General features: G+C 32.5%; 1 protein-coding gene and 1 non-coding gene across 2 annotated transcripts; both read left to right on the top strand.

The window, feature by feature from the left end:
- The first annotated feature begins 7,206 nt into the window (after positions 1-7,206).
- On the top strand, positions 7,207-7,278 carry TRNAP-CGG. The gene has a single exon. It is a non-coding gene; the product is annotated as a tRNA-Pro (tRNA).
- A 146-nt stretch (positions 7,279-7,424) lies between these two features.
- On the top strand, positions 7,425-9,190 carry LOC21402099 (probable small nuclear ribonucleoprotein G). The gene is made up of 4 exons (XM_010095443.2): positions 7,425-7,559; positions 7,750-7,772; positions 8,669-8,790; positions 8,903-9,190. Exons 1-4 carry the CDS (start codon positions 7,525-7,527, stop codon positions 8,960-8,962), a joined length of 240 nt encoding a protein of 79 aa, XP_010093745.1. The 5' UTR covers positions 7,425-7,524; the 3' UTR covers positions 8,963-9,190.
- Positions 9,191-11,898: the final 2,708 nt, after the last annotated feature.

Genomic DNA, 11,898 nt, shown 5'->3' with positions numbered 1-11,898 from the left:
TGCTTAATGGGCAAATGGTGGGTGGGGGTACGGTCTTATTTGTAATGCGAGCGAGTGGGGAGAATGTCTAAGCAATGGTCATAGTTTGACCTGGATTTTACATAAAAAAATAAAAATAAAAAATGGGAATCTATGATTACGAATTTATGGTTATTAATCTATTATCCATCTCTTTTGTCGTGTGGTCGTTTACTCTTTAGGATGGAGATAATCTCATATTGCTCGATAAGGTTTTTGGTTCAAATTAGTCTCGTTATAGTAGACATACCGTATAAATATGATTTATATACCACATGAGTTCGTACGGTCTTTCTTGAATTATCTGCTTACGTTGCATTTTATTTATATAATCTTTAGAAATAATGAATTTTTTTATATATTAAACCTTTAACCAGGAATGAGGAGGTGATAATCATCAATTATTTGTGTCACTTCTCGTAACATGTATATGATGATAGGGATTTTGATTGTCCTTCACATTTTCTGGCTATAATTAAAATGATTAAAAGGCATATTATTCTCTAATTGAAGGATGGCTACAAAGAGTGAATGATTAAAATTAATTAAAAATCCGTAATAACAATGATGGAGCCCCACTATGTGTACATTATATTAAACGCTTAACTGCTATTGAATCATTTTTCGGTTTGAATCAATTAGCACCAACCACTAATAGGTAGCTAAAAAAGAGGCACCAACCACTAATTATTATACTAGTGGTTTGATTAATTTACTTTCAGAAAAAAGTGGTATCTCAATCCAGTCACTAAAAAATGTAAAGAATAAAACAGTTAGGTTCCTTTTGTTGTTATCCCTTCCACATTAGAATCAACCACTATAGTTTAAGGATTTTATGCCCATAAACACATTGGCTTCTTATGATAAAAACTTTTAAAGAAGGAATAACAAAAATGTTGTTGAAAGTTTTTATTATTATGAAACAATGCTTTAGGCCCGTTCTTTTCGTAAATTCGAGTTTAGAATTCGAGTTTTACTACAGTAAAAAGTTCTTAGAAACAGTCACATCTAACTTTTTTGCTACAGTAAAAAACTCTCACACAATATCACATCTCAACTCAAATTAAAAACTCGAATAAACGAACCGAACGGACCCAATTAATCTGGTAATAAACGAACTAGCCTACTTAGCAAATATTATTTTGGTAATGTTGGCTTCTTAGTAGTGTCCTATTTCTAGATACCCATCAGTCTCTCTCATTGGTTTATAAAAAAAAAGGGTGAAGTAGACTAGTAGTTATAAAGGGTGTCTTACCTAAACTTTAACAAATTCTTTTTTTTTTATTTTTTTTTATTTTAGAAATGAAACAAACAAAGTGTATGAATTTGAATTTTTACCTCTTATTATAAATTAATATTTTTTTAGTCAAAGAATTATATTAGTAAAAGGGTATTAATCAAGAGTAAATGATAAAAATTTAGACTCATGCACTCTTGAGGGTAAATTTTACAATTTTTTTTTCAACTTGGAAAAATTGATCAAAAAAAAAAAAAGAGAGGAAAAACTATTACATTGGGCCCCTTAATAGACCTCTTGTAGTTTATTACAATAATAGAAATTTCACTTGTATTGGTTTCATCTAACTCATATTCTCTTCACTTAACTTAGCCAAAAACGTGTTTTTAAAAAAAAAAAAAAAAAAAAAAAAAAAAAACTAATAGAGAGAGTTTGTTGGATGGGTGATGGTGGATAAGCAAATTAACTACAAACCTTCCACTTTTGTAATATTGATTAGAAATCATCTATAATTAACATAATAAAAGAATAATTGGATATTCTCACATTTTCTGAAGCAATCATTATAATAACAATAAAGATTTGTTTTGAGGAGACCATAACGTGTGGGGAGAAAATAGTGAGAGAAAATAGAAAAAGTCTTCACAAATTTTTGAAGAAAATTAGCCGGCAGTGTGTCCCAAAAGGAAAGAAAAAAAGAAGGGAATGGTTGACGTGGATGTGCCTCCACTCATTACAAGACAGTCATTAGGCCTCTCCATCATCCATCGCCCAGCGTGGACCGGACTCCCAATGGATGAATTAGCCAAATCATTGCCACTTTTGACCAGGGCAGTGTCACACGTCAAGGGGTGATTTATTTATTTATTTATTTTGATGGTTATAGAGGATTATCACTCGTATAAGTCCTATAAATGTAATATTTTATTTTTATATATTTTCATGTAACATTATTTGTAAGTGTGTAATATTTAATGTGTTTAAGTGTAATATTCTATGTTAATGAGTGTGAATTACAATTTTTTAAGTGTCACGCTTAAGCAAACTTAGGACCCATTTAGTTCGTTGATTAAATTTTTTAATTCGAGTTGGAATGTGACTTTATGTGAGAGCTTTTTACTGTAATAAAAAAGTTAGATGTGACTGTTTATGAGAGCTTTCTACAGTAGCAAAACTCGAATTGGTGAAATGAACGGGACTTTAATGTTACACATATAAAAAGACAACAACACGAAAAAAGTTATATTTTTATTTTTATATATTTTCATGTAACATTATTTACAAGTGTGTAATATTTAATGTGTTTAAGTGTAATATTCAATGTTAATGAGTGTATATTACAATTTTTTGAGTGTTACGCTTAAGCAAATTTAGTGTTATACATACAAAAAGACAACAGTACGAAAAAAATTACATTTTTTATTTTTTTTATATATTTTTTCATGTAATATTATTTATAAGTGTGTGTAATATTTAATGTTTTTTAAGTGTAATACTCAATGTTAACGTGTGTGTATTACAATTTTTTGAGTATTACGCTTAAGCGAATTTAGCGTTATACATACAAAAAGATGACAATATGAAAAAAATTACATTTTTTGAACTGATCCGGTTGTCGGCCTTGAGAATTAAGGTTTAGTTTGACTATCTTCGAGATATATGCTAATGTTAATAGTATATTTGTCATTAAAAAATATGAAAATAACATATTGAATATAGTATATTATTTTGTACTACACTATTTGAAATGCCACATTTACTTTTAATCATAATTATTAAATTTTAAAACTTTGTAAAAGCAGACTTTTCATATTAAAATAAATTTTAAAAAACGATGTTGTGATGATTAAATTTCAAATTTGGCATTCGTTATACTACGTCACAAATTTGCACTATAAGTTTAGTATTTGTCAAATTTAGCATAAAAAAAATAACATTTGCACTGATAAGTAATTTTTCAATCAAATGTCAAATTTTGACATTGTCATATGAATTTGATATTGTATTGAAGATACTCTCGTCTGATGTTTTTAAAATATACAGTTTTACGTTATATTCTCTTTGAAAATAAAACGTTTATTGACAAAAGTGTTAAATTGTATATTTTAAAAACGTTATGGTAGTTAAACCTCATAAAATAATTCTTTTTATGAGCCTGACACACCCAATTGTATTTGTACACATCCAGTAAGACGAGTGTTGATGGTGAAAATTTATCAATAGAATAATAACAAATTTTTTTGATGAAAAACCCGAATTAAATACTCTAAAATGTAATTAAAAGAGAAACAAAAGTAAGAACACACGAAATTTATAGTGGTTCACCTTCGATTTGAAAACTACATTCACTGTGGGGAGGAGGAGAAAATTCACTATTTTTAGGAGAAACACATACTAATACTCAAGATGAGACTTAGGGGATTTTTGACCTATTAATCTCCTATTTATAGTCTAGGTCACCGCCCTTACTTGTTTCCTTATTTAAATTTGGAATATTGCCCTCATCTTTTGCGATAGTTTCCTGAAAGATAGAGATTACTATCAATTATGGCGGTTTTCTTGTTTGAATTTCATATATTTAGATTTAAGATAACGAATCTCGGAATAAATAACGTGAATCCCTATCTTAGTGTAGCCTCGACTTCATAAAAGCTTCACGAGGCTTCTTCACCTATGTTTGTAGGTACGGTCGACCTCCCATTCATTCCTAATGCTTATTATAACGGTCGACTTCTTAAAGAAGTAGCTGTTGACGTGGCTTTTAAGGCTGAACTGCCCTTTAATAATTTAATGGACTTCTTTATGACTTGTGGGCTTTGTATTGTTCATAGTCTATTTTTGGTGTCTTTGTTTTACTCTACAACAAAGAGTACGACATTCGGCCGTGAAAACTTCTATTTAAATTATTGGTAGTGTTAGGAAACAGGTCAAAAAGATTGAGAAAGAAAACAACCTAATTAATTCCTTTTCAATAGTGTCTATAAGATGATCGTCATGCTCTAAGCCAATTAGTTGTAACCCATTAAATTTTTATCAACTTTTGTTAAATTAATATAGTTGTTCTAGCTTTAATATGGTTATAATCTAATTATTTTCTTATAAGAAAAACTAATTGTTTGAATGCAAAATGTCAATTATATCAGTCCAATTAAACAATTATATTTTTTTTTCTTGATATGTTGAAAATGTAAAAAAATTTGCATTAAAAAAGTGTAATTTTTTGTCCAATTATCATTTTGGTTGCTCCCTTTAACGTTGTTTGAAAACTCAGAAATGCTTGAGACGTTTGGTTCATGTATTAGAATCATTTTCGATTTACGTGTATTTTTTATGAGAGAAAACACTGTAGCGAATCATAAACCATGATTTGAATTGGGGTACGAATCCTCAACCAAACAACTAATGTCCCGAGCGGGCAGTTCTCACAGCCCATGTGGCAAATATGTATTGTGGGGTCTCATGCATGATTTTACTTTTGTATTTTAGAACTTAAGGGAGGGATTTAAGAAAGCCATTTATTTGAGAGTTTAAACGTCAAATAATGGTTCAAATTCCCTTTTTATTTTTTTATAAAGCGAACACTCGTTTAAACTCAAATCTAAGTTCAAGCTTATTGAACTCTCCAACTAAATAATCCCTGAGAGCTTCCCACAACATTCTTTATCCCTCTTGTCAGAAGTAATTTGAGTTGTTCAATACTTCTAGAGTATCAAAAGAATTTAAAATAAGTGACACAATAACATGATTCGGCCACACAAAAAAGAATTAAGATGAGCCACATCCTAATTCAAAAGTGGACCTAAGCCACACAAAACAGACCAAAGCAGTGAGAAACTCACCCTCTAGCTGAGACAAAACGCCGGTAGATGGGGGAAATTATTACTATTATTACAACACTGACATAAATAAAAAACATAAAACTATTAAAACTTTACAAAGATCCTAAAAAATCAACCCAACAAGATCAAACCCCTCAATGTCAGAAATATGTGAAGCACGGTAGGAGCCGCGCTTAAAAAAAGCACCCGAAACGACAATGGAAGCACCAGAAACACGGCGATGCATGGATCTCACTCGCCGTCGTTGACAGGTGGCGACTGCCACACGCGCTGGTCCACCTTCCTTGCCTCCCTTCCGTGACCTAGTTCCCAGAGTTTCAACAAAATCCCACAGTGAACTCGTGATAGATCTACGAGACAAGAACGACGACTTCTTCCCCTTTAACGATACCAATCCGGTGACTACCCACACTTTTGTCGACACGAACTCGATGCCAGTGACTACTATGATCTTTTCAAAAAACTTTGAAGGCTGGCAACCTGCTAGACGCCAAACCACCGACTCCAGAATGCACTCTCTCTATGTTCTTACACCGAATTCATACTTATTTTCAAATATCCATTATAAGATTTTTGGTGATGGACAAAAAAAAAAAAAGTACATGGGTGAGTTTAAATTCATTGAATGACCCTTGTCGACAAATGGGTTGGTTAAGTATCAACCATGGCAGAGAAAAATTGGCCATTTTCTTTTTTAGTTGTTTTTTTTTTTTTTTTTTTTTTTTTTTTTTTTTTTTTTTTTCATGCAATGCTTTCATTTCCATTATCCCCATTTATGGGTTATGTCCACACGGCCAAATGCCAATCTTTGTCCAACTTGTTTAGTAGTGTTGACAAATTATTTTGTTCACCAATATTTCATTTTCTTTCCGACTTATGGGACAAACCCACTTGGTTTGTAACTTATTAGTTGACAAAAATATTTCACACCTCCCATCATTTTCTCTTCCTCTTCCTTTTCTTTTTTATTTGATGTGAGAAAAGAGATAGAAAAAAGTCAAAATTTTGCCTCTCAAGAGAAGCTTCTTTTTGTTAAATTTAGCCTAATTAAGGAAAGAAACAAATATTGCAAATTATTATCATAATTCATAAATGCATTTGCATGTCGTGTGCTTACGTCTCTCTCTTTCTGCCTCCCACACGAGAACATTTGTGCGTTCGTATAGTATATGTGTTAGTGTTTTCTTAGGGCCCGTTCACTTCGCTGATTCGAGTTTGTAATTCGAGTTGAGATGTGATTTTATGTGAGAGCTTTTTACTGTAGCAAAAAAGTTAGATGTGATTGTTTGTGAGAGCTTTTTACTGTAGCAAAACTCGAATTCTAAACTCAAATTGGTGAAGTGAACGAGACCTAATCGTTCAAGCTTTTCATTTCGTAACTAAGATTGCAAGCACGTGTTTATTTCGTTTGATGCAAAAGAGAAAGGACATTCCCAACACTCTGGAGCAGTGGGAAGTGGGAACACAACATTTATAAACGTTAACCAATTAATATTTCAATAAAAGGTTTAGGAATGAATCGATTTTTTTTTTTTTTTTTTAGGGTGAATGAATCGATTTTTTTAGTGCTTGAAGTATACGGCATATTATATTCTATCCGAACGTTTAAAATATTATAAAAATGACTAATGTTTTAAATTAAACATTCAATCTATCTGGTTGTCAAAATACAGACAAAAAAAAAAAGAAAAAAAAAGAGAGAATCACATGCAATTTAGTATAGATTAAATTTGTAAATTTAGACGTTAGGGCACAGTGACGAAACTGTTTAGTTTGTTGGTTTGAATTTTTTTATTTGAACACAAAAATTTAAACTGTGTAGTTTAAATTATAGTTTGAATTCACGTTTATATGTGCACTTAATTTTTAATATGAATAGTGAATAAAATTTAAATTTGTGTTTAATAAATGTGAAAAGTATAAAAAATGAGTGCATTTTTACTATTTAAAAATAATTTAGATAGTCACATTTAGAATAACATTGTAGTTGTGAGACTCCTTGATAAGACGGTTTAAAATTCAGGATCAAGAAGAAATTCAGCTATATTTTGAGAATAGTAACGATACCAATGAACACGATTAATAAATAAAGCAAGAAGCATCTAGCAGCGCGGGTGTTTGGTCTAGTGGTATGATTCTCGCTTCGGGTGCGAGAGGCCGCGAGTTCGATTCTCGCAACACCCCAAAGTCACATGAATTCATTTTTACTTTTTTTTGGGCCTCAATGAGAACTTGGGCGTGGTCCATCTGCTCCCATTCTGCTGGGCCTAGAGCCCATACGGCCCAATCTTCCCCTCTTCCGCACCGCAATAACCTAAACCTCTTTAACCATCTTCTCCTCTTCTGCTACACGACCCCAAGTACTTTTCTAGGGTTTTGCTGTTTTGCCCTAATCCTCTCTCTTTGTTAGCTCTCTTTCTCTCCGTGACCATGAGCAGATCAGGGCAGCCACCGGATCTCAAAAAGTAAGCTTCTTTTTCCGATTTTGTTTGTCGTATTTATGATTTTTGTTATATATACACACACATGTATATATATATATATATATATATATTTGTTGCATAATTCTCGCCATTGTATCGTCTATTTTGAATTTTTCTTTTCTCTTGGTTTTCTCAGTCTAACTAGTATGAATTTTGTTGTTCTCTGAAACAGATACATGGACAAGAAGCTTCAAAGTAAGTTATTATTTTCCCTCTTTTTGTTTGTAATAACTTTCCCTCTTTTTGTTTGTCTTTTTTCTTTTCGTTGTTTAATTTATCCAGCAACCAGTTTCATGTGCTTGATAAGTAAAACGAAGCTTTAGATTGCCAAACATTCGTGTTTTCAATTCTGGGTTCCGAATAAATATGCATTAGGGCTCTAAAATTTCTTGGTACTCAAATTTTTTTACTTGTTTTATTCCGTTAATTATACCCCACTTAGCTGGATATTGCATTCAGCTGATTTTTTTGTGTTTTTTTTTTTTCCTTTTCTTTTTACAATGAAAATGGTTCATTAGGGCGTGTATTAGGTTGCTTACGAGATTAAAATCTTCAAAAGCATTATTTGGGCGGTGGTAGTAATTAGCAAAATAATACATTTGAGCCGGGAAAGTATTCATTGCTGTCGAAATTCTTCTGGTTTTACATAAAGGCAACAAAGCATATAGCTTTTAGTTGTGTTTTCTTTGTTTCTGTTAATTCCTGGACTTCGTAACATGCTGAATTTACTTCCTGATTGATGCATCTAAAAGCAATGCTGCATTACGGGATTTAGCCGTTAGAAACAGCAAAAAGTTAGACTTGTGAAATGACTTTCTTTTGGTGTTCGAATCACATGTTTCAAAACCATGTTTTGGTTCCTGTTGATGCTCTTTGCGGTATATTCATTAGTAGATTTACCATCAGTGCTTGCGTGCATTGGCCGCCTCAAATGTGCATTACGTAGGTCTTTTAGAACTCAAATTTCTCGTTAAAATTTACAATATCATTAGGTGAAAGAAAAAGAAACCATCAGTTTGGGTACATTGCGGACGCAAGTCTTTAACACTGGATTAAATATTCGTTTTTTTATTTTTTTATTTTTTTTACAGTCAAGCTGAATGCCAATCGGATGGTTGTTGGAACACTCAGAGGATTTGATCAGTTCATGAATCTTGTGGTTGACAACACTGTGGAAGTGAATGGCAATGAGAAGACTGATATAGGCATGGTGGTGGGTTTCCCTACTTTCTCCCTACTGTATTGTCATTTTTCTATTACACCAACAATTTTTTTTAATCACAATCTGAGAAATTTACTTGTCCTCGAATATTTTACTTCTACAGGTTATCAGGGGAAATAGTGTGGTCACTGTTGAAGCTCTTGAACCGGTTAGAACGCAGTGAGGTGCGGCTTTTTAGTTGGTAGTATATGATGTATTCTCTGCTGGTATGTAGTTTGGTTGTATAACTGCTAGAATGGAAAGGAAGGTGTTTTGTAATTTTGAATTTGATGGTGGTTAAGCAAGTTCCTTTCGTTAATAGATCTGGAGCCAAAGTTCATGGTATCGATTGTAACTTCGAATCGTATGGAATAGCAGTTAATTGACTTGGATTATATTCATCCTCGTGTTTCCATCTCTCTGATGATTGAATTGTTTCATTATGGCTTTTGCGAATGATTTGGCCCCCCCCCCCCCCCCTCTTCCTCTCTCGCCATCTGAAGAGTGCCATATTTCGCGTTTATCCAGCCAAAGCTTCTGTCGTTTGGAGTAAAGCATGCTTCTTTTGTTGTCTATTACTCTAGATTCATTATTGACTTATTATTGTACTTTTAACAAGGCCTAGGAAAAATAAACCATTAACGAACTGAAGTGTACCTCTAAAGGATTTCCAAACGTATTGAAAGCTTTTCCTTGATGTGTTCAGTGTTGAAAGCTCCTGATTACATGATTTGCATAATAATTGTAAGCTGTCTTGATCCTTTACAGTTAACGAGTTCTTGCATAATGAGAAAAAAAAAAGTCAAAGGTTGGATTGGATACTTTCTTGGATTGTGACTTAAAATGGGGTCATCCTTTATCCTTATCGTGGCCTCTCTGCTGTATCATATCTTCCCTCCCCATGCTTAGATTGGAGCAAATCTGGGTTTTGGACTCTGGTGATAACATTGAATATTCTTGTCATATTACATTTGGACACTCTGACTAACAATACAATGCACACACCAAAATGCAATCCTGATAAGATAAACTGATGAAATAACAAGTTATGGGATTTCATTTCTCTCGCTGGAAAAAAAAGGAGTTTCTCCAGTAGGGTCTTTAAAAAATGAACTACTCATAAGTCTCGTATTTTCATTCGTCAAATATGTATTAAAAACTGTCTATTTTGCATACTTTTTTAATTTAACGTAATTTTTATCAAATTTAACGGTGCCCCTTATTGATGAGGAGGTTCTATCCACACAAAAAAAAAAAAAACAAAAACAAAAACAAAAAAGTGACCCTATTCATTTCGCCGATTTGAGTTTAGAATTCGAGTTTTGTTATAGTAAAAAGCTCTCAGAAACAGTCACATTTAACTTTTTGCTACAGTAAAAAGCTCTCACATAAAATCACATCTTAACTCGAATCAGCGAAGTGAACGGACCCAAGTGCATCTTTTTTGGTGTAAAAGTAGGATAATGGCCTAAGACCCGCCTAGGCAACTTTGAATTTGAACTTTCAATATCCCAACGGATCTCTTCACTTGAACTTCCTAAAGTTTCTTTGATATAACAAACGACTCACTTAAGCTTGGATGGCCGGATCTGAACCTTTTCATTTGGGCCCTTTTTTGGTTTATTTGATTTCCGAGTTTTTTCTCACAAGAGCAGAACTGAAAAAGCAGCATCACAGACCAGTACTGGGCCAGAGCAAAACTGAATCTTATACTTTATTAGCTGGTGATTTGTGCTTTCTTCTTTCTAACATCGTTTTTGCACTTTGGGAGCAACGGTACTGCTGATATGGTCCAAACTCAGCTGTCTGCTGTGGATCCATAAGACTTTTGTTTTAAATTTTCTTTTCTGCCAAAGATGAATAAAAAGTTGTAACGTGTGAATGAACGTGGTTCACATGCTTGGTAATTACGCATCCAAGTGTATGGTAATTATTAGCGTAGTGCTCAACACTTTTCAATGACATGGATGTTAAAGAACTTCTTTTTTTTTTTTCTCTTCTGAAATAGGTAATTGTATTCTAAATTAAGGAGATACACACATTGATTTCATTCTCTAAGAACACTTAACTTCGATTGGTTCCACCAATATAATCTAATGAAGCACAAAGGGATAAAAATGTGTTCCGAATTCTCGTGACAAGAAAACACAAAGATACATCAACAATTGAGCTCTCAACCAGCTAAAACATCATTTATAACAATTGATGAAAAATTCTAATCGATTGAGTCTCTAGACGTTTGGTTCATGGATTAGAATCATGAGATTAGAACTATTTTCGATTTACGTGTATTTTTTGTGAGAGAAAATACTGTAACGAACTATAAACCATGATTCAAATCATGGTATGAATCCCCTTACCAAACGTCTCCGACGAAAGAGGTTAAAAATTCGGAAGCTTGATAATTTGTTCTTGTCCGAAATTTCATCTATTTGGAAGCTTGATAATTTGTTCTCATCCGAAATTTCAACTTTTAAACAATAAGTTATTATAACTGTCTTTTTATGCCATTAACGTAACTTAATTACCTTTATCATATTTTTAGCAAAAAAAAAAAAAAAAAAAATTTACCTTTATGGTATTTTTTTCTTTTAAATGACACTTTATGGAGAACCTAATTCTTGGTTTGTCTCTAATTGCACCAACTCTGAGATTCGTTATTATGAAGAAGTACGTCAATTACCAAATTCCCATGTTTGCATCTCCATATTTAATGCTAGTATTATATGGTTTTGATTTTTCTTCCTTTTTTTTTTCTTTTTTTTTTTTTCTCCTCTTGTATGGTTGGAGAGGAGGGAGACATAATTACTAATAGTTAATGACCATCTTTAATATGGTAATGCTAGTATTATATGGTTTTGATTTTTCTTCCTTTTTTTTTTCTTTTCTTTTTCTCCTCTTGTATGGTTGGAGAGGAGGGAGACATAATTACTAATAGTTAATGATCATCTTTAATATGCTGCAGCCTATTCTATTTGAGCATCCCATATTTTGAACCAAATAGTGCTTAGGGAGACAATATCCTAACATTGAGCCAAAAAAAAGTATAGGGATGTTACTTGTAAGGAAACCACTAGACGCCAAATTCTGGCATTTCCATAAATTATTAACTGTTTTCAT

Source organism: Morus notabilis, unplaced genomic scaffold, assembly GCF_000414095.1.
Source record: "Morus notabilis unplaced genomic scaffold, ASM41409v2 Scaffold794, whole genome shotgun sequence".
Taxonomy (NCBI): Eukaryota; Viridiplantae; Streptophyta; class Magnoliopsida; order Rosales; family Moraceae; genus Morus; species Morus notabilis.
The sequence above is the reverse complement of the archived record's forward strand: the minus strand, read 5'-3'. Positions and strand labels throughout refer to the sequence as shown.